Genomic DNA, 23,656 nt, shown 5'->3' with positions numbered 1-23,656 from the left:
GAGAGAGAGAGAGTGAGAGAATAAGCATCTTATTTTACCCCCATGTATTTTTCTCCTGCTTAGATCTACCACTTAGCGCTACCCTTCCAAAAGCAAAAACAAACAAACAACAACAACAAAAACATTCTGGGACATTTTTATCCAGCTCTGTGCTTCAGAACTCCTTCTGCCCGGAAGAACTCAGGCATATATTGCTGACTCAGAAGTGACTAGAGGCACCAGTGACCTCTGAAGGGCTTCCTTGAGAAAACACCATAATAGTGAGGACATCCTACTGTCCATTTGACCCTGTCTGGCAACTGTTAGGTTCTGAACTTTGAAGACATTTCCTGTCTTGGTCTTTTCTTACTTCTATTTATTTTGAGCAAGTATATACAAAATTCAAAGTATCTCAGGTCATAATAATTCCTTTTGATATGTGGGCAGTCAGAAATTTAGACTGTGAACCTTATAAATGTATGCGCTCCAAAAAAATTGATAAAAGAGAGCTGCTAAGGCAGAGGCGCATGAATCACTCAGTGCCAGAGGCCGCTGAGCAACCACAAAGGAAGGTGACCTGGAAGCATCATTTGGATGTTTTATTGAATGAATTTCAGCATAGATTGATGGCCTTCTTTGTACATCTTCTAACTTCACCTGTTCATTTCAACCAGCAAGGAACCAAAAACACCACTTAAAATATTTGCATGGGGGTACTTATATAGACAATGTCATCATTAACATTGATTGTCAACTTGACAGTATCTAAAATAACCACAGAGATAAGCCTCAGGGCAAATCTATGAGGGTTTATCAGATAAGGTTAATTGAAGTTAGAAAACCTACCCTAAATGTGGACAGCACCATCCCATGGCCTGGGGACCTGAACTGGATTAAAAGAAGGAATTGAGCTAAGCAGCAATGTCCATTTCTCTCTCTGCTTTCTGGCTACCTACAGCTCCTTCCTGCATTCTTTACCTTCCATGATGGACTATACCCTCAAACTACGACCTTTTCTTTGTACATTGCTTTGATTGCCCAGTAGTACATCAGAGCAAAGAAAGAAGAAAGCCATTCACTAGGATACACAATCATACATTTTATAACATGCAGTGAAGATAACAAGATAAAATAAAGAGAATGCACTTAAAATGTTCTGTTAAAATTTCAACTGCCAAGAGAATACTGATTTCTCTCTCACGATTAAAATGTCACTCTTTGTGTGACTTTCTCTTCCAGTGTGAATGGGTCAACTTTTTTCACCTCTCCTACTATCCATGTCTTTCTTGGCAGATAGTCTAACTAACTGTATTCAATCTATATGAACTATGTATCTATGAGAAGCTTGTAATAATATGCATTTCTGACTGAAGATACATTTTTTAATGGTAGAGTGTTACATCCCCTCTTCAGTTCAGTCATCCATCGGACTTCTAGCAGCCTCTGCTTGGGGGCTAACACCTGGGAGCTAAGACAGATGCTCTCTGTTGACTGTTTGTTTGTCTTTGAAGAAGCCGCCTGAGCATGGCCACCACCTGAGTAAGCCAGCCACCTGAAGATCTTCTGAACCTGGGGACTTTGACACCTGAACTTTCTTTGTAGTGAAATTTAGAGACTTGTTTTCAGTTTCTCCTGTGACTATAAAAACCCTGGTTTATTCTCAGTAAAGTGGAGCCTTGATTGGGATGCAACTTGGCTTTGTGTTTTCTCTTTGCATTTCAAACCCTCTATTTCAGGTCCTTTATTCCCTCCTGGCTGAGTAGAACCCCGTTAGTGAAACTGCGGGCAGTTTCAGTAGAGCAAAATCCTGCTCATCTTTCTGATATACTAAATAGTTCCTCACACTTAGAAAGCGCTTCAGGAACATTTGTCAAATGGAAATTTTGAAGAAAAATAAACTGGTATTATGAGGAAGGCAGAATTCAGTAAAATAATTTGCTGTATTGATACCTTAGTTAACAGAATGCTTACTTTGCAAGTGTAAGGACATGAGTTTGATGCCTAGTGTGTTGGCACGTACCTATAACCTCAGCATCCAGGAGGTAAAGATAGGCAGAATCTTGGGGCTTACCAGCCAGCCAAACAATGCTAATTGATGAGCTCCTAGACAATGAGAGAGATTCTCAAAAATATTGGATGGCATTCCTGAAGATAACACCACTGGTTATTTTTCAGCCTCCAAGTGCATGCACACACACATGCATGCATGCTCCTCCCCTATGCGGCACTCACAAGCATACAGAAGTAAACTGAGATGCAGAGATCAGGGTATCTTTAGGGCACCCCCCTCTCTGGACATGCTGCTTTCATTTAAAGCCTCCTTCCTCTAACTGCCAAGTTACTGAATAGTTGTCTGTGACTCAAAATTCTAGGCCTGCATTTCTTAAGGGCTTCTCCACCTCATAATCATTCCTCATCCTCTTGTATGCTCATGTATATGAGAGAGAGAGAGAGAGAGAGACAGAGACAGAGACAGAGACAGAGACAGAGACAGAGACAAACAGAGACAGAGACAGAGAGACAGAGAGAGAAGAGAGGAGAGGGAGGAGAGAGAGAGAGAGAGAGAGAGAGAGAGAGAGAGAGAGAGAGAGAGAGAGAGAGAGAGAGAGCAAGAGAAAGCAAGCTAGCTTACATCTCAGAAATGACAACAGTTTCCTCTATTTATTACCAGGCCCTATTCTGACTTGAAGTGACAGCAATATCATAGGCTGTGGAAATCCAAGTTTAGAACTGAAGATATCAGTACCAACAAGAAGGGCAATGAATGGTGCACCTCAGTCCTCCCATCCTGAGCTACTGCCAGACCAATGCTCATACACATGGCATGACTCACAGGCATCTTCTCACCTCTGGCCTAACTAACTATGAAAAATAAATTTACAAGATGAGAACTTGGCTGAGTGTTTACAATTTTTGCCCTTCTAGTCTTATATGCTGACTTCTTACCCTAAAATATTAGAAATGGAGTTTGCATCCTCCCAGGAGAGCAAATAGGACTCCTTTTAAGCTGGCCATCGCTTTATCACTACCAAATTCCTGAAGTTATCTTAAAATCAGGACGAGTTTAGAAGCTTTCTAATACAAACTATTGGTTCTGCTGGAGATGTTTGTGAGTGGTTCTTGATTACAAAAAGATTTCCAAGTAAACATCTTCACTAATTAATCTTTCATTCTGCTTATCACTACTTCAACTTGTAAGGATCCCTAACTTCCAAAAGAGGAGCCGACTATTTTCTTTTTTTGAGACAGGGTCTCGTGTAGCCCAGTCTGGACTTAAACTTGCTACAAATCTGACATTGCATTGAATGTTGGCCTCTTGTCTCCACTTCTAGGTAGATGTCAGTGCTCTGGGCTCAAAAGTACACTTTCACTGTAGAGTACCCAGAATCCATTAAAATGTTCCTAGTTCGTGATCACTGTTAATCAGGCCTATGGGTTAATGCTGTAGAATTTAGAAGGACACACTGAAGATATAAATTCTTAATTCCTCCAGGAACACTTCAAGTTCTGCAAAGAAAGTTTTTATATGCATTCATGGAAGACTTTACAAGGAAGGAATAAAGAATCACACAATAAGACAGAAGAGGGAGCTCGTCTCTTGCCAGCTGTTATTTTGTCTCTCACCTACTTTTAGGACTATTATCATTTTCTCAGCAAATAGTCACTTAATTGTTATCTGAAGACCACTAATGATAAGGAACTTGATGCTACTGAAGACAATCGTAATGAAAGACCCCGTAGGGAGTTCCTGCTCAAGTCCTGGGAGACATGCACCCAAAGAACACGACAGGCCATCTTGATGTAAAAAAACATGAGGCATTTTTATTTCAGAGCTCCGGTTCGACCCCCAGTCTCACACAGGAGACCAGGAATCGACCACGAGGCCCAGGGGTTAGGGGTTTTTATAGGAAAAAGGTCTGGGGAAATAAAGGAATTGGTGTGGCTATACATGATTGGCTATTTTAAATGTAGTTAGAGTTGAAAAGTCCTAAAAGGGGAGTGCTAAGAGGACCAGGTGGCCCATTATTCAATGTTCACCCCGGCACGTCCTTGCAGGCCTGGGCTGTGGATATGTCTTTGCATTTTTACCCTATCTCTATGGTTTATGTCTTCCTGACCTGTCAGTCCCTGGCCACTTGCCTCTGCTTTGTTTTAACTCTTTCAATCCCAGGCTTACGTGGGCAAGCTCGTGCTGGACTTTTATTTTCCTTTTCAGTTACACAGGTGTAATTACTAAGCATTTATGTTTCTTCTTTTCTTAACTTTAATTTTATTTATTTATTTTTTTATTTTTTTATTTATTTTACATTCTGATGGCCGTCTCCCCTCCCTCCTTCCCTCTCAGTACTTTCTCCTCCTCTCCTATCCCCTCTATCCACTCTATCATTTGTCTTCATAAAACGAGAGGCATTGAGGGATATCAAATAGCATGCATACATATCCAGTTCTAGTAAGACTAGGTACCTACCTATAGAGGCTGGACAAGGAAACCCTATAGTGGAAAAGGGTCCAATAGGCAGATAACAGAGGTAGAGACAGCTCTTGCTCCCAGTTTTATGATTAAGTTACACAACTGTAACGTATGCGTGGAGGACCTAGTAGGTTATTCCCATACACGTTCCCTGGTAAGTGATTCAGTCTCTGTGAGGCCCTGTGGACTCAAGTTAGTTGATTCTATGGGGTTTCTGTCAAAGTTTTCTTTCTAGCTAGATTGCTTCAGAAACCTAATCACTCTAGCTGTCTCCATTGTATATTATTGTATATTTTAAGTAGTTTCCGAATTGGTCTCTTCTCATATAGTGTGGAAACAGCAGCAAGTCTTGCTTGTGGTCTCTCATATTTATCATCCTAGTAACCACTATGAGTGCTAACAAAACAATATAAACAGTCCCTCAGTTGTGTCTTTGAGGGGTAAAGAGATGGCAGGAAGTACCACGGATTTTAAGTAAAGCACCTTCCAGACTACCAGACCATACACTGCCTGAGGGAACTGCCTGAGGAAGTGTGGTGAGAGGACTGGAAAAGAGAGAGAGGACCGAGATTAGCATCCGAAAAGAACCTGTTAGCATAGAAATCCCTTCCCTGTAGGCTAATTTTTAACAAAGCATGTGCAAAATAAAGAAGAAGGAAAATAATGTAATTATGTATATGATCTATAAATAGGACAGTGACCCTGTGGGTCCCAGGATTTGAACCTGAGCCTATCCTGGCCCACTAGTGGTCTGTCTTTCTCCTTTTTAATAAGCTGTTTCTAGGACTATCCATGTGTCTAGGACACAATAGTTGGGACATCTCAGAGAGTGTCTTCTAGGATTGGAGCCAAATCTTTTTTTTTTTCATATAAATGTACTTTATTGTTTTTAAACAGAACAAAAGAAGAGGCAGAAACATTTGCATATAAGCCCTAGCTTATAAACATAGTTTTTAGTGGTGGCGTCTCTAACACATCATTCGGGAACTGTTTCCTTTTGCCTCCTTGTACTGTAAGCACTGATACTCGAAAGCACATCTGGTGGACATGTGTCTCCAGAACTGAAGAACACGAATGCTTCTTTCAGAAATCAAGAACCAGATGAATATAGGAGTGAGACCTTCCTGGATGTTCTTCCCACATCTAGTATGTTCAATCCCAACACTGAACTTGTAAATCTTAAGTTGACCCTGAATACTCAGGCTTCCCCTATTTCCTTTCAGCTGATAAAAGATTCTTTTCAAAGCTCTCAGCAGATCTGTATAGTTGCTTACCTGATATAAATGCATATCAATGCCTTTAAAGTATGAATCTATGCCAAAGATCATCTTTTGTTTTACTAAAGATTACTTAGAGGAACTAAGGAGCCAAATCTTTAACAGAAGAGCTTTCTGTTTCAGGAGGTTCTCCTGTGAACCAGCCTAAAAAGACGTGCTGCACGCCTGAGTTTTCAAAGGAAACTGAGACCTACACAACCAGCAGTTAGGGCCTTTGAATCTGCTTGTTTCCTGAATTCAGTCCAAGTTTCTAAAAATGTAAATATCTATAGGGTCAGGTGGAGCGTCTAATGCCTTGAAAGGAAAACACAAGAAAATATGCCAGGGAGGAATTCAAGAATGATTCACTACTAAAGAATTGGTAATTATATAATACAATTGTGTGTTTCAAAGGTTAAAAGATGAGTACTTTTTCTTTAGCCCTGTGATTAAGAAAACATCCTGGTGTGGTGGTTCACATCCATAATACCAGCACTCATAGGATGAGGTCGTAGACCCAGGTGAGATTGTCACACAAGGAAAAACAAAAACAAGCAAAAAGCTGACTTTCCTACTGGGCTGGGTAAGGGAGACTGAGGCTCCTCTCTGACTTACGGTGATATTATGAACTATGATATCCTCATGCCTCAGTTTCTACAATTGTACAGACCTGGCAAAATAGGTATATATAATACCAACGGGTAACCAGAGTTACTAGGAGAGATAAGCACAGTATGGGCTCAGTAGAATAATTAGATGCAGTGACTGTTCTGATCTGTATTTTATGTATTCTTAGCAGCCATATTTTCATAGATACCCTACGAGTGGTATAAGTATGTGGTATAAGCCTACCCAAAAGACATTTCAGGGACAATCCTCTCTCTAGATAACCATCTTCATATGGTCCAAACACATCAGAAGACAGTGGTGCAGGTTAGAAGGAAGATTACTGGGCTGAGTATTGGGAAACATTCCTGGCTGTTTCATGAACTAGCTGTCTGTTCTATATTTACCCTCTCAAACTCCCCATGCCCAAGGATTCAAAGACAGCCTCATATCCTCAAAAGGCTTTACATAGCAAATCTGAAGGTTTGATCTTTGGGCATGTTTTTAGCTAATATCTTTTAAACTAGTAATAAGGAGGTGATGATGGCCCACAGACTGGAAAATTAACTAGTCTTCCCATATTCTCCTCTTCTTCTTCCTTCTCTTTATCTTCCTCCTCTTGATTCTTTTCTTTCTCTCCCTCCTTTCCTGCCTGTCCACACTTTCTGTTTCTTCCCTCTACTTGGACTCAGAATAAATAACATGTATAGCACCTTATGAATCATCTATTGCTTTAGGCTGGTTCATCCCTCACACTCCCCAGTTTTCATTATATCTTTCTGATTAAATAAATAGTTCTTTATATTAAACTCATATATAGTATGAGGAAAAACTAGCACACATATGCACATGTGCAGGCATGTACACACACACACACACACACACACACACACACACATATCAGAAAAAGCATACAAAGAAAATATGTAATTTGCACCTAAAGTGTAGACAGGAATTCATATATGCCACCTTCCATAGGCCTCACTTCTGCTGTAGGGCACCACACTCTACTTTGAGGTTTAACTGTGTGGTTGGGATGAGCTCATCAAAAGTCTAGAATCTTTTCATGGTACTTGGAGATTGCAAGAGGAGTACAGCCATATTCTTGACAACAGGATTGTATTGTATGAGATCATGAGATAGGAATATATGTGTGTTTCTTCGGTTCTTTTGTTCAAACAATTATTACATATTGTAGTAGCTATTCCTGGTTGTCAACTTGACTATATCTCAATGAACTACAATCCAGATTTGGAGGGCTCACCTGTGGGCCTAATCTGAAGACTGAGAGATACAAGTTTCTGACTTGGATCTTGGCATGGAGATCTTGAGGCATAGTGGCTATGAATCCCAGAAGATTAAGACAGGAAGATCTATGAGTTCAAGGTCATCTGGGATTAAAGGTATGGTGGCACACACCTTTAATCTGGGCCACACCTTTTGCTGGAGACCTATAGAAGGACCTTGGAAGAAGGAAGTCTCCCTTTCTTCTTTGCCTGCTTGCCTTGTGGGACTAAGCAACTGCTAGTTCCTTGGACTTCCATTCATAGCTGTTGCTGACCATTGTTGGGAGTTGGACGACAGGCTGTAAGTCATCAATAAATTTCTTAACTAGGTAGAGATTACCATAAGTTCTGTGACTCTAGAGAGCCCAGACTAATACAGAGGTATATATGCTGCCTATGAATACAGAGACAAGTCTAAGGACAGATTCTTTCCAGATGCCTCTCTCAGACTGAGCTGAGGAGGGTGGCTGCTGCAGGCAAACCATCTCTCAGGGAAGGGGGTGGTAGAACTCTGTTGTTGCCCTACCTTCTAAGGCACGTTGGTCATTTGAGACACAGCACTGTTTGGCAAAGCAATATGCTGCCTGAGTCGGAAAAGTGGAAGAACAAAAGGGCTTCCTAGGACATCTTAACAGCTCTCCTTATGATGACTGGAAAATAAAACAGACTAGAGAGCTCTTGACACAGCTGCCCACTGCTGTGCCTGAAACTCTTGCTCTTCTTGATATTTCTGTGAGTAAATTGACTTGGCAAAATGGTTCATAGCATCTGACTTAATGGTACTTGGCAGATGTGGGTTTGACTCCTGGTTTAGTCATTCTGTTGTGCTGGGATTAAGAATAATTCTGCAACTTCTCTGAGCTTCAGTTTCTCTGTTTAAAAAAAGTTATGGCAAAATGTTGTATTCAATCTCAAAAATAAATGAGAAAATTTGATGAAAGTAATTGCTACTAAGACATAACTAGAACTAAACCTGCTGAATGTTATATTTTAAGTGAATGCATAAGAGAGCGTACATATATAACATACATACATACATCCACACATATATACATACATACATACATATTTGTATACATACATACATATATGAAAATAACCTACAGAGGAAGGGTGAAACATCCTGAGGGGTATGGTTTTATTCCTGGGGAGGGAATCAGACAACTATTCTGCCTTTGAAAAACAGCTCTTGACCTGCTATTGGGCCTTAGTAGAAACTGAACATTTGCCAATAGCACACCAAATTACTATGTGATCTGAACTACCCATCATGAGCTGGATCCTATCAGACCCTTCAAGTCATAAATTAGGACATGCACAGCATGTCTCTGTTATCAAATGGAAGTGGTATATATATATATGATCAGGCCAGAGCAGGTCCTGATGGCACAAGAAAGTTACATGAGGAAGTTGCTCAAATGCCTATGGTTTCCACTCCTGTTACAATGCTATCTGCTGCCAAGCATGCACCTATAGCCTCATAGGGTGTTCCCTATGATTGGCTGACTAAAGAAAAGACTAGGACCTGGTTTACCGATGGATCTTAATGTTATGTAATCACCACCCAGAAGTAGATACCTGCAGTATTACAACCCCTTTCCAGGACAACCCTGAAAGATACAGGTGAAGGAAAATCTTCACAGCGGGCAGAACTTTGGGCAATATACATAGCATTACAGTTTGTTTGGAAGAAGAAATGGCCAGATGTGCGATTGTTCACTGACTTATAGGCTATAGCCAATGGATTGGCTGTATGGTCAGGGACCTTGAAAGATCATGATTGGAAAATTGGTGAGAAAGACATCTGGGCAAAAAGTATGTAGATAGATCTCTCCAAATGGGCAAAGGATGTGAAAAAATTTGTGTCCCATGTAAATGATCACCAAAAGGTGACTTCATCTGAAAAGGAGTTCAATAATCAAGTGGACAGGATGACCCATTCTGTGGACAGCCAGTCTCTTTCCCAAGCCATCCCTGTCATTGCTCAATGGGCACATGAACAAAGTGGCCATGGTGGCCGAGATGGAGGTTATGCTTGGGCCCAAGTACACGGACTTCGACTCACCAAGGTGGACCTGGCTATAGCTGCTGCTGAATGTCAGATGCGCCAACAGCAGAAACTGAGCCCCAGATATGTCACCATTCCTCAATATGACCGGCCAGCAACCTGGTGACAGGTTGACTACATTGGACCACTTCCTCCATGGAAAGGACCATATTTTGTTCTTGGTGGAGTAGATACTTATTCGGGTTATGGATTTGCCTTTCCTGTACACAATGCTTCTACCAAAACCACCATCAGTGGACTCACATAATACCTTATCAATCATGATGGTTTTCCATGTAATCAGTTGCAGAAATGATGATTATAAACTAATGTGAATGCTTCTGTCTTATTTTGTTAAGAATAATGTTAAGAATACCTTTGTCTTTCTTCCAATTTTCTTAACATCAATTTGTATTTAATTGAGACACTAAAAGAATGCTCCCAAGGGACATTGCCCCAGTGTAAATTTACAAATGCATTTTTGATTGTATGACAAATAGTTATATCATGTTAAGTGTATTCATGATCATGTTATTGTTTCATGTGGACATGAGATATTATTTGTGTCAAGTTGGCAAGGGGTAGATTGTAGTGGCTATTCTTGGTTGTCAACTTCACTATATCTGGAATGAACCACAATCCAGAATTGAAAGGCTCACCTGTGGGCCTAATCTGAAGGCTGAGAGATACAAGTTTCTGACTTGGATCTTGGCATGGAGATCTTGAAACATAGTGGCTATGAATCCTAGAAGATTAAGACAGGATGATCTCTGAGTTCAAGGTCATCCAGGATTAATGGTATGGTGGCACACGCCTTTAATGTGGGCCACATCTTTTGATGGAGACCTATATAAGGACACTGGAAGAAGGAAGTCTCCCTCTCTTCTTTGCCTGCTTGCCTTGTGGGACTGAACAACTGCTAGATCCTTGGACTTCCATTCATAGCTGCTGCTGACCATTGTTGGGAGTTGGACTACAGAGTGTAAGTCATCAATAAATTCCTTTACTAGATAGAGACTACCATAAGTTCTGTGACTCTAGAGAACCCTGACAATACACATGTGGTATGATTCTGATTTCATAGTATATTTGTCTATGGTTCAATTAGAAGATTTTTGTCCTTTCGTAGTCTGATAAAAAAAAAAAACCTAATCATATGTGTTTATTATTATTATTTCTTGTATGATCTAATTTCTCTCTTTTCTCTAATTGTCATTTATCTACTAGGTCTCCCTATTTTCCAAACTGTGATTCACATCATTATTGAATGCTCAGAACCATTCTTTTCATCCTCACAGCCTCGGTGCTACAGATACCTTAAAACCTAAGAAGCAAAATCTTCTTTGCAAATTCTATTTTATTAAGGATGTCACAAGCAAAGATGCACAGATAACAATGAACTACAGCAATTAAAAGGCGCTTTATATATGTGAAGTCTTCTAGTGTATGTACAATGTCCTGTAAGAATGCATAAATTTTATAACTAATTAAAATAATTGCAAAAGGAAGAGAAATAACAAAATTTCATTTGTGGAACAGTAGTACTCTTTGACTGAGTAAAATACTCCAAGTCTTGTCATTATGAAGTTGCAAATATGACAGTTTAGTAGTCAATCATTTAATATATAAATAATATTTTATATTAGTATATATTTAATATATTATATATTATATATAATATTTAATATATATATAATTGATGACTAGAAGAGACAATTTTGATTCTTAATAATGAGGTCCTATGCCAGATCATATTTGTGTCAAAGACCTGGACAATGTCCAATTATAAAACCATCCAGTATTTATGCTTTACCAGTCCCCAGTGACAGGCAAGTATTCCCCTGAAATTCAGAACTGCTTATGATCTTTTACATGTAATGGAGCTCAGCATGGAACAAATAATAAATAATTACTGCAATACAATTAAGCCAAATTAACGTCAATGTGTTTAGACTTCAGTGGCAAATTGACACTGGCTCAGAATACCAATTATAACTAATAAAGATGAAGTGGAAGGAAGGTTAAACTGAGGTTGCCCAGCTGTGAGGCTCTGCAGGGTTCTGCAGAACATGAGCTGTCCTTCTAGGCACGTCTGGCCTTATGGCTTCATGCCACCAACACTTACCATTTCTGGAGAGCAGGATAGCGAGAAAATTCTGAGAAGAGAAATTGAGGTAGAGCAAGAGGGTCGGAGCTTGTGCTGTCATGAAACTCAGCATGATGGTTTCCTTGAATGGAGCTGTGTCTGTGTGGATAGCTGAAGAAGAAAGGCTTGTGTTCTTGGTCACTGGATACGGTTCTTGAAACATGTATGTTACAGAGGTGCCAGAATCAAAAAGAGCTGAAATCTCTGCAAAAAAGAAATCAAGAGAGAATACTTTCAAACTTTCCAACATTTAGTCAATTATTCTGGGTAGCTGTAATACCTGCTCATTGATTTCTCTGTATCTAGCACTGGATGAGGGGTGTAAAGAAACTACACAATCTGTTTCTTGATGATTTTTTAAAGGTTCAAACCCATTCTTATTTATATGTGCACATGTGTGGATGTTGTTCCTGTTGATATTGAAGACCAAGGGTTGGATGTCCTCCCTTATCATTCTCCAATTTGTTTTTTGAGACACTGGACCTGGAGCTCATGGACTGTTTAGATTGGCTGCTCATTAAGCTCAGAACTATTAAGGTATCACCTTCACTAGTAACATATCTAGTTTTCTAAGTGGGTGCTGAGGCTCTACACTCAGACTCTCATGTTTGTGTGGCAAGCATTTTGCTGACAAAAACTATTCCCAACCCTTTGTAGTCATTGTTTCTAACTATAAATATGGCTGAAGTGCTTACAAACACTTATTACATTTATAGAAATGCTTCTGGGATTAAACAAAGCAAGTCCATGGCATAACTAAAACTATACCATGATCCCTACTATATTAAATGTAAGGAATTTTTAAATCATTATGTGTATTTAAACTAGGTTTAACATTATAGATTTATACATCAATTTACAAATTTATTATTTAGCAATTTAGGGAGAAAAATATTTTTGTGGTAGTAATAGATTTTCAGTGAACAGTAGAAGAGTGCTGAAGGCAAAAAAATACACACTCACAAATAGTCCCCCGAGGCAAAACAATCATGTCAAGATGCCAAGTTGGATCAGACCATGTCCGCTGGGGCCACGTGGCAAAGTGAAAAAAGGTACTCCTTAAAGTGCCATGGCATGCTGGCAAACACACACTCGCATACACACACACATACACACATACACACACATATATACACACACACATACACACACACATACACACACACATGCACACACACACACATACACACACACACATACACACACATATACATACATACACACACACATACACCCATATATACACACACACATACACACACACACATGCACACACACACACATATACACACATACATACACACACATGCACACACACACACAGACACACACATATATACACACACACATACACACACACACAGGAATAAATAAATTTAATTTAAATTTGGGGAGACAAATAATAGAATCATGCAAGAGCACAATTTTACAACTAATAAAGTAACTCAAAAAATGTAACAAGGTCCTCAAAAGAAGAAATAAAATTATAGGAAGAAGTTACTTAGAAGAAATATTTAGAAGAAATAAATTATAGGTACAAATTTTCTGCTTCCTCAAATCCACCAATTATTTCTCATGGATGATAGTAAAACTAGAAGCAGTAAAAGAAAGAAATGTTAAATTGAGTTTTATCAGAATGAAGGATATTTCTATTTCTCTAGGCCATTGATAGCATGACTTTGAAGGGGATCTGGAAACTCCACATCCAGTCTCTCACTTCTGCTACACAAAAAGTTGTAAGAAATAGATTTCTTCCTGTCACATTGACTCACAATGATGTCCCATGGCAGCATGAACCCAAAATCAACAGAGCCGAGGCACTGTTGGCTGAAATCTCTGAAATTATAAGCCGAGATGAATATTTCTTTCTTTGTTATAACTTTACAAGGAATAGAAAGTTGATAATTTGGCCCAGTACTTGTAAAGGAGAACATTATCTTCATTTTATTCCTGATGTTCCTTCCACATCTTTACAAACTGCATCCTTGGCATACAGGATGCTGCGATAGGAAGCAGAGAAGAGCACCGCAGAAGAGAGCGCCATCTACTCAGGGATCTCCCTCGCTACATAGTTCTACTTTTCAGTTCCACATCACTTTTCCCTGAGCCAATTGTCAAGACAAACATTTGTTTAGGAAGAACATCTTAGTGCCATTGCTTATGCAGGGGATTATTCGAATATGAAGGTAGAAACTGGAAACAGTGGAGTAGGTAGGGTCCTTAAAAGGCTAAGGACATATTTTTTTATTGAACTTATGGATCAAAATTAGAAACCCTGTATTTTAACAGAAGTGAGCAACAGTTGGGGCATTATTCTCAGAGAAGAATGAATACAAACATTGTGGAAAAGTGAACTTATAATAATGAGGCTAAACTGGATGTTTGACTAATATCCTTTGAGAAATTCAGGCAGGGCCACTGTTCAAGTTCTTTCACCATTAGAAGATTTTGACATAGATGCTATAGTACACTGTTTGTATATCTTAGTGTCATGTCTGTAGTCCTGCATCTGCTTGTGCTTGATGTAACAATGGGACTGCTCAAGGATGCACTCAACTTTTCAGAGATTGATAGCAGAGATCTTTACCTGTGAAAATTGAGAGCAATTTTTATCTTCAAATTAGTTTAAAATGTATCTGCTTATTCTTTCTCCTTTTAACTCTTATAAAGGAAAACATTTAGTTTTGGCTGGCTTACAGTTTCAGAGGTTTAGACCATTATCATCATGGCAGAAAGCATAGCAGTGTGCAGGCAGAGGCAGAGCAGGTGTGGAGAAGGAACTGACAGTTCTACATCTTTATGTGCAGGTGGCAGTAGACTTGTGTGCCACACTGGGCATAGCTTGAGCATAGGAGACCACAAAGCCCACCTCCACTGTAACATGTTTATTCTTTAAGAATGTTATTCATGCTGTCTTGGTCAATTTTTATTACCTTGACATGGATCATATTAAATTATGAAGAAGAAACTTCAATAGAGAAAATGCCTGAATCAGACTGGCCTGAAGGCAAGGGTATGGGAGACTTTTCTTAATGATTGATGTTGGAGGTCCCAGACTACTTTGGACAGTGCCATCTTTGAACAAGTGGTGCTGGATTATCCAAGAAATCAGTCAAAGCAAGTTCCTCACTTGGGTCACTGCCTTATCTTCTGATGATGGACTGTGGCCTGTAAGCCAAATAAACTATTTCCTCCCCCAGGTCTTTTGGTCATAGAATATATCATAGCAAAAGAGAGTAAATTACAATTGAACTTGGAAGCAGGTTTATGGAATATTGCTGAGATAGAACAGAACAAGTTCTTTTGGGGAAGATTGTGGGATGCGTTTGACACTTGGTGCTGGATAAAGCCATTGTAGGCTCAGAGTCTACTAGGCTTACATGTGTGAATCTGAAACATAATGTTGAGAGTCAAGAAGATGATGAAGGTCTGGCTTGTTACATTTCAGAGGAAAGAATAGACTCTATCAGGATTGGTTGTGTGATATTTTTGTAGTAAAGATCTCTGGGGGTGTTTCATGTGGTTTACTAAGATAACAGTTACTGGCCAGTTGGGGTTGAGGAACCACCTGTGACTAATACAAGACCAGCAAAATCTTTGTGTGTGTGTGTGTGTGTGTGTGTGTGTGTGTGTGTGTGTGTGTGAAGCATTTACTCAGGGTTAGTACACTAAGCTGCAGGCTAGAGGAGCCAAAGCTACATTCAAGCTGGCACCAAACATGATATTATCTAAGATTCTTCCAGATGATCCGATGATACTGGTTTTGGTGGTATGAAACTTCAATATTGAAGGAGTCATGGGGAAAAGCAGGGCAACAGGCCAGGAGAGGCCATTGGTAATGGTATAAATTCAATTACGGTAGAAACCCCGATATTGAAGGCTGTATTGGGAAAGGATGAAGTTTGTTGCGATGTGGTAGTATCAGAGTCACAAAAGAGAGGCCAGGAAGCCATTGGTAATGGTAGAGACCCCATAAATTTTAGAGAAGTCAGGACAATAGGACAACAGCCAAGGTAAGCAGCATCTACAGGAAGGAGTAGACCTCAGTCTAGGAGAGGAGCTACATGTATTACAAACAGGAAAGCCAGAGGAGTAGAGCTGGCTAGGCCCTTGGGAGCCAAGATCATGAGTGGGTACCAGGTGACAACCACAGAACTTTTTGACAATCTACTTTTAGTTTTGCTTTGCTTTGATTATGACTGTATCCTGTCCCTCCCATCCCTGCCCCCCCACCTCTTCAAATAAGGAAGAATGACACTTATTTGTTATATTAGAGGTATAAATATTTTAGAGACCTTGGACTTTTCGAGAGACTTCAAATATTTGAAGGATGAAACCTTTAAAAGTGTTTGAATTTTTAAAAATCATGGGACTTTTAAAAGTAGTTACCAATATGAATTCTTAGAGACAAATGAGAAAGGAAAGGTTTTGATTTCATAGGAATGTATTAGTATGTTACATTGACCAGGAGTCAATTGTCCTTGTTAATTTTTGTCAACCTGACAAAGGCCAGGGAAATCTGGGAAGAAACAACTTCAATTAAGAACATGATGCCATCAGACTGGCCAATAGGCACGTTTGTGTGGGCATTTTCCTGATTAATGGTTGATGTAGAATGGAAGGGCACATCTCATTGTAGGCAATGCAACCCTAGGCAAATGGCCCTGTGCGTATAAGGAAAGAGGCAGAGCAAGCCAGGAGGAGCAAGCCAATAAGCAGCATGCCTGCATAGACTTTACTTCATCTCCTGCCTTTGAGTTCCTAAATTGACTTCCTCAAATGATGTACTTTGACCTGTAAGCCAACTAAAGTCTTTATTCCTTGAGTTGCTTTTGGTCATGACATTTGTCACAGTAGCAGGAAGCAAATTAAGATACAAATAAAATGTATTTTGGTCACACCCCTGCCTACTCCTTCTCCCCTCTTGACATGTATTCCCTCCTAACTTCATGTTATTTGTTTATTCAACTGCCACTGAGTCCAGTTAATGTTGACTTTATTATTGTGCATGAAAGACCCTCCAAGGGAGAATGGGCACTACATCAGTGTTCATACCTTAAAGAAACTGACTCTTTCTCAACTAATAATCAGCTGCCAGTAGATTCTCAGCTAAGGATGCAGCCTCTCAATCATCTCCAAAACCCTTTTTGGAATACCGATTAGATTAATCTTTTATAGATTATGTGTAAGCAACTGTAATTGCTATGACCTTATGAGCCCTTATCTACAAAATGACTAGTAAGAGAATTCAATGGATAAAAGTTCTTCTAATCACCCTGGAAGACCTGAGTTTGATCCATGGACCCACATAACAGAATGGGAAAGTCAACTGCCAGAAGATTTCCCTCTAATCTCCACATGTGTGCTGTAATGATAAATGTAATAAAAAATATTTAAAGTCTTTAGTGAAACTCTTGGGACGGGACCTGTTTTATTCATTTCATGTTCTGACTCAATGTTTACCACACCTTGGTCTATAGGTTGTTCTGGTATTTTCTTTTCTCAAGGAGTTTCTTTTTTAAAGTATTTCCTGGTGATAACAAGCAAATAATTCCAAATAATTTAAGAGAAGATCAACATGAGTAAAGGGAGAAGTTAAATTACAGGATCCACATGAAGCTCAAGGGGAAGACCTAACAGTGGATAGTTCAGTCCTACATAGAAGGGGAAACAAAATAATCAAGGGAAGTAAAGGGTGGGAGGGGCCTGGGAGGAAGAGAAGAGGGGGAAAAGGAAAAGAGGAGAAGAATCAGATATGGGAGGAGATGGAGGAGATATACAGAGTCAGGAAATTAAACAGAGGTGTATAGCAATGGAGATGGGGAACTGGGGGTAGCAACCAGAAAGTCCCAGATGCCAGGAAAGCAAGAGCCTCGCAGGACCCCATGGGAATGACATTAGCTGAAATACCTCACAAAAGGAAGGAAGAACATGTTGAAACCATATCCAGATGTTAGGAATGAGCCCCCGTTGAGGGATGGGGCCATCCACCCATCTCCAAAATTTTAACCCAGAATTGCTCCTGTCTAAAGGAAATACAGAGGAAAAGAGTGGAGGAGAAACTGAAGGAAAGACCATCCTGAGACTGCCCCACCTGGGGATCCATCCCATATGCAGACACCAAACCCAGAGACTCTTGCTGATGTCAAAAAGGGCTTGCTGACAGGAGCCTGATAGAGCTGTCTCTTGAGAGGCTTTGCCAGATCCTGACCAATACAGATGTGGATGTGCTCATAGCCAACTATCAGACTGAGCACAAGGACACAAATGGAGGAGTTAGGGGAATGACTGAAGGAGCTGAAGGGGCCTTATCTGGAATCAGTGGGAGGAAAGGCCCTTGGTCCTGTGAAGGCTTGATATCCCAGTGTAGACGAATGCTAGGACTGTGAGGCATGAGTGGAAAGGTAGGTAGGGTAAGGGGGGTAGGATAGGGGGTTTGCAGAGAGAAAACTGGGAAAGGGGATAAAATTTAAAATGTAAATAAATAAAATACCAATTAAATAAATACAGGATCCTTCAAGGGAAACACTGAGCAGTTATGTTTTCTTTAACTTTGAGATTAAGTTAGACTAAATAAACTACTGCTTGGTGAAGGAGCTTGAAAAATGTCTTTTAAGGCTTAAGAGAAGGCTACGTTGTTGAACTGCCTGAAGTATGATCATCAAAATCTATGTTTAAAAAATAACTTGCATAGTGGTAGCTGCAATGTTTATGCTGGGGAGGCAGAGTCTCTCACATCTCTGCAGCTTGCTAGTCCACTGCAGACTAGTCCACTGAAGAGTTAGACAAGTGAGAGATACTCACTCAAAATATAGAGTAGGTGCTACCCAAGGATTGTATGCCCACTTGTTACGTGTACTGTACACCGATGTTTATTCCTCACACATACGAATATGTGTGAGCATGGACATACACACACACACACACACACACACACACACACACACACACACACACCCCAAAAGGACTGCATCGCAATGAATTGGTAAGAGTCATGTGGAATTGTTGAGTTCTGTAGCAATTAAAATAAATATTTCATTTTAATACTGAATAACATTGTTGAATATTGTTTACATTGGGTGCTCAGCAAACTTCATTTGTGTGAATAAAAGAAATGTTAAAAATTCTAGGAAGGTTATAGTAGACAAACCTTTTACTTTTTTTCTCATTGACACATATTCATTCTAGCAAAGATGGCTTAAGTGTTTCTACATTTTGCACTCAATTCTTTTAGTCCTTTGATACATTTTTCTAACTCATATACTAGAACTAGAAATTGTATTATGTCATTAAACACAAGTAGGTGATTCCACTGTTAGTCTTCATCTGATCCTTCAACCTGGTTGGTGTGCCCATTTTCAATTATTTCTGAGCACAACTGAACCAACCAAGCCAGTGAGTATAGAAGACCAGTGCATGGATATGATGATGTTGATGAGCTAAGCAGAGTCTAAACACAGGAAAACTTTCTGAAAGCCCAAAGTATGGACACTGATTGAGGGCATGGAAAAGATCGACTTGATAATGCCATGTCAGTACTACATTGCCACAAGGATGAGAAATTGTGTAGATTGCCTACAGGTATAAATGTCATTGGTTTATGTGGGTAGTAGAGCATTACTTGTAGTAGCAGTGGCCTGGACTGCCTAAGAGCCCAGGATCATTGTTCATGGTACTTGTATGCTATGAGACCACACAGAATAGTGGCATGCATGCCTACCATACCTTTCTGGCAGAAAGGTCCTTCATACGGCGAGTTGGTACAGTCACAGGAGTAACCGCTATGCTTCTCCACACACTTGCCCCCATTGTGGCAATTGCTTCCATAGCTGCTGCAGTGACCTGGACAGCCAGGTCTGACTCCAGATGTGACCTTTGCCCTCTCTTCCAGGTCTACTTTATGCCCATTCAAGAGTAAAGAACGGATGCACCCAAGAAAGCCTTTCTGTCTTGAGGATGTTCCTCCTAATGGGGAAAAACAAGGAGGAAAACATGAAAGGTGTCATAGCTGTAACACATAGGTGTAGCTCATAGATTACAGAAACTCTAGATGCTCCCTCTCCCAGAAATCAGGCTAAATCCTGCTGAGGGCTCTCACCCTAGACAGCATGAGAGAGACTACTGTAGTCAAAGCTTGTCCTCTTTCCTTTGTAGTTGCAAACAAGGGATGTCCTTTTACTATTGCCAAGACCTTAGAGGCTTAGGCTCAAGCTAGATGCTGATGATGTCTAGCACACAGAGTAGGGCATTTGGTCTAAGACTTATCCCTGCCTCCTTGGAAATCTGTAGTAACAAGATACTTCCTTTTTTTGTTGGACCTAAGAGCTCCTCGCTCTCATTTATGGGCCTATAAGACTTTTGTGATCATGCGGCTATTCCTCTTCAAAGGAAGCTTATCCAAAGGGTAGTTTCATCTCAGCTTCCATCTGTTGACCTATAACATCTTATTCCAGGAGAGTAACATCTGTGTGGTAATACTAAGTTGTAGTGCTGTCGGCTTAGCAGAATTTTTCTTTAAGTTACCAGTGAGAGAAAGGATGTTGTTAACACAAACAAACAAACAAAGCAAAGCAGAGCAAAGCAAAGAAACAAACAAGCAAATCAAAACGAAACAAAAAATCTGAAAGTCAGGCCAGGGACTTGATTCAGTTGGTAGACTGCCTCCCATGCAAGCCCTGAGTACCATTCCCACTGCCACTGAAGAAACTATTCATCACAAGGCACACCAATAATCTCAACACTCAGGATGTGAGGTCAGGAGAATGGGAATTTAAAGGTCATCTTTGGCTACAGGATGCATGAGGTATTTTAAAGTAAAATTATCATGAGAGACTGAGAGGGAAACATAGCTCCTGTTAAAATGCTTAACAATGAAACTTTACGTGACCAGGGTCTCTGCACATGAATAAAATATGGAATTTTATGTGGTCTGTTCTGTCTTTCATCTAAAATAAAAGGGATAGAGTCAGATTGTCCTTTCTGGTTAATTTCAAAGAAAGATATTAGGTCCACCACAGTGACAAAATTGCAACATATTTGCTTATTCAGTACATGTCTAGGAACTGAAGAGAAAGACAGTGTTGGTGTTCAAGTCCATGTCAGGCACTGGTTAGCCATATTGACAATTGAATCACTTAGGCTTAAGTTATTCCATCTATTATTCCATGTGTTTATAGTAAAGCTTACTGCACAGCATAGAAAAGGGGGCTTCAATATACTCCGCCAGTTTCTGCTGTCTTCTAAGCCTTCTCTTGAGTCTTCACCTACTGCTAAAAATCAGTAGGAGCGTTACGCATTATCTGCTTCTTGCTCCTCGTGTTTATTAACAAAATCCCACTTAGCATATTTTCAAATTTATATTCAGACGTGCTGCAATCTGACTCTCAGCTCAGAAAACATCTTACACTCCATCAAGCATTGAGCGGACTGAAACTTTCGCATTGCTTTGTTCACACAGAAAGCCCAGCTCTTCATTGATATAAGAGAGTTTGTATGTTAAGACACACAACGCACAGCTAAATTCCATTAGCCTGTATGTGTGCAGTGTTGAGAATTCTAGGAAATCCCAGAAGAGGCAGAGGCCCATTCTGGCTTTAGAAAACAGGCAATTATTGTCCAACCCTTGAACTCAAGGTCATATCATAGATGAATTGAGAGTTCAGAGAAATCCTTGAGTTCTGCCAAATGTACTAATAGGGGAAAAAGGAAGAGGAGGAGAGATGAACAAGGAGAGGTGGAAAGGAGGCGCAGGAGAAAATCTGAGGGCAAAAGCCACAAATCAATTATTTTCTGTGTTTATCTGCTGTCTTAACTGAAACTCATTCTTCCTTTAACAACTTGTAGTAAAACTCTATTAAATTTTAGTTTACAACAGCAGTTCTCAATCTGTGGGTCACGACCCCTTTAGGGGTAAATCAAATTTTCACAGTTTCACATATCAAATATCCTGAATATCAGATATTTACATTACTATGTATAACAGTAGCAAAATTACAGTTATGAAATAGTACCAGATATAATTTTAAGGTACAACATGAAACAGTAGGCAAACTGAGAACTGCTAGTCTAGAAAGTAACTAGATCTGCATGTAGCCTTATCAACGTGGATAAAATCAGCATATCCAATTTGCTGTTTTTAGACAAGAAATTGGTCAGCAAGGAAAATAAAGTCATAAATGGGGACAGGGAAAGTAGGTCAATCAGAATAGTGCTTGTCTTGCCAGCATGAAGACCAGAATTTGACCCTAAGAACCAATTAATAGCCTAGGCTATGTGGTGCATGCCTACAATATTAGTGATGTAAGATGTGACGTAGAGACAGGCAGATCTCTGGAAGCCCACAGGCCAGGTAGCCTAGTCTACATGATAAAGCTACAGGACAATGAGAAACATTGTTTTCAACAAATTGTAGGTGTCTAAGGACTGTTCTCAGACCTCTGTATGCAGTGGTGTGTACATGATCACATGCACTCACATGTGTATCCATATACACAAACGTGCACACACACAAACACACACACAAAGGAGTAGGGATGTGTAAGTTGAAAGGACAATAAAGTAGTTGATGACATGAAAAATAACGAGCAGTGTCGAGGGTTAGAAATGAGATGATGGTTAGAAATATACCTCCCTTAACCTATTCCAGGTATAGTGATTTGAGTGACAACAGCTTCCTTAAGCTTAAATTTGCAGTCGCTCCTCACCCTTTATTGGTGGAACTGTTTGGAAATCATTAGGAGGTATGATCTTTTTGGAGAAAGTATGTCACTTGAGATGAGCTCTGAAGTTCCAAAAGTCAGTTAGCTCTCTCTGCCTCATGCTTATGTGTTAGGATTTAAGCTCTTGGCTATTGCTTTGACAGCAGGCATACCTTGATGTTGGTATGTTTCCTACCATGTTGTTCATGGACTGTCACCTTCCACGACCATGAGCACAAATTAAGTATTTTATTGGTCACGATATCTTATCATGGCAACAAAATAGTAACTAAGACACCTGGTTATCAGACTAGTAAACAAATATGTGAAGTTTACTGTATGAGTCTGAAAAAGAACATCCCTGAGGCACAAAATAGACTCTTACTCAGAAATAGTGACAAAATGTAAAGATACAACTTTATTTCACTGTGCAAGGTAGTACCCAATGCTTTATGTTATCCTGCTCTGTCATCATCTGGATGGCGCATGACTTTAGACTGTTTCCAATTTTGATAAGAATGCAAGCCAAGAGAGCAACTCACTTGTACTGTCTTCTCTGTTTCAATTTCAGTGAGTGACTCTCCTTTAACCACAGGATAAATCAGTGTGATACACAAGTTGATCACAAAAAAAGGCTCATTGTTTCTTTTCTGGAGTCTATGTGCAAGAAAGAGGGAGGATTAATGGAGTCTAACACTTGGCTCTGTTTCTCTTCCTCTGCAGTCACTCCCCTTCATGGATTTGAAGGATTCTACGTATATCTTGGTAGTGTCATTTTTCTCCTTGCAGAGGTGGTAAATGCAAAATCTATTGCACACTTTCTTGTGTGTGGCTTAGTCAACCAGTTTATAAATGGAGAAAGGATAGCTCCAGTGATTTCTATGGTAAAAATGTCTTCCCAATCTAAAGACATAAAACACTCAATGTGATTTTCCCCAGACAAGAATCTCATGCCCCATCCAGATGAAGACAGAGCAGGATAGCATAAAGCATTGTGTACTACCTTGCACAGTGAAATAAAGTTGTATTTTTACCTGTCTGTATTTTATTTTTACAGCTTTAAGGAATGTTGGACTAGCCTAAATGTTGGATAATTTTAAGAGGATCTATATCATTACCATAACATGCACCCATGGGCAAATCCATATTTATATATATATATATATAT

The 23,656-nt window shown here is 39.7% G+C and overlaps 1 protein-coding gene across 5 annotated transcripts in view; it reads right to left on the bottom strand.

The window, feature by feature from the left end:
- Cntnap5 (contactin associated protein family member 5) overlaps positions 1 to 23,656 on the bottom strand; it is a 910,241-nt gene that overhangs the window by 123,398 nt on the left and 763,187 nt on the right. For all 5 annotated transcript variants that reach the window (XM_031380047.1, XM_031380056.1, XM_031380065.1 and 2 more), the window contains 2 exons: positions 19,517 to 19,756; positions 11,771 to 11,995 (listed from right to left, as the gene is read on the bottom strand). In XM_031380047.1, coding sequence (XP_031235907.1) covers positions 11,771 to 11,995; positions 19,517 to 19,756 — 465 coding nt within the window. The remainder of the gene's footprint in view (positions 1 to 11,770; positions 11,996 to 19,516; positions 19,757 to 23,656) is intronic.

The sequence above is a fragment of the Mastomys coucha genome, unplaced genomic scaffold (assembly GCF_008632895.1).
Source record: "Mastomys coucha isolate ucsf_1 unplaced genomic scaffold, UCSF_Mcou_1 pScaffold1, whole genome shotgun sequence".
Classification (NCBI taxonomy): domain Eukaryota; kingdom Metazoa; phylum Chordata; class Mammalia; order Rodentia; family Muridae; genus Mastomys; species Mastomys coucha.
Note: the sequence above shows the minus strand (reverse complement) of the source record. Positions and strands in the feature narration are given on the sequence as shown.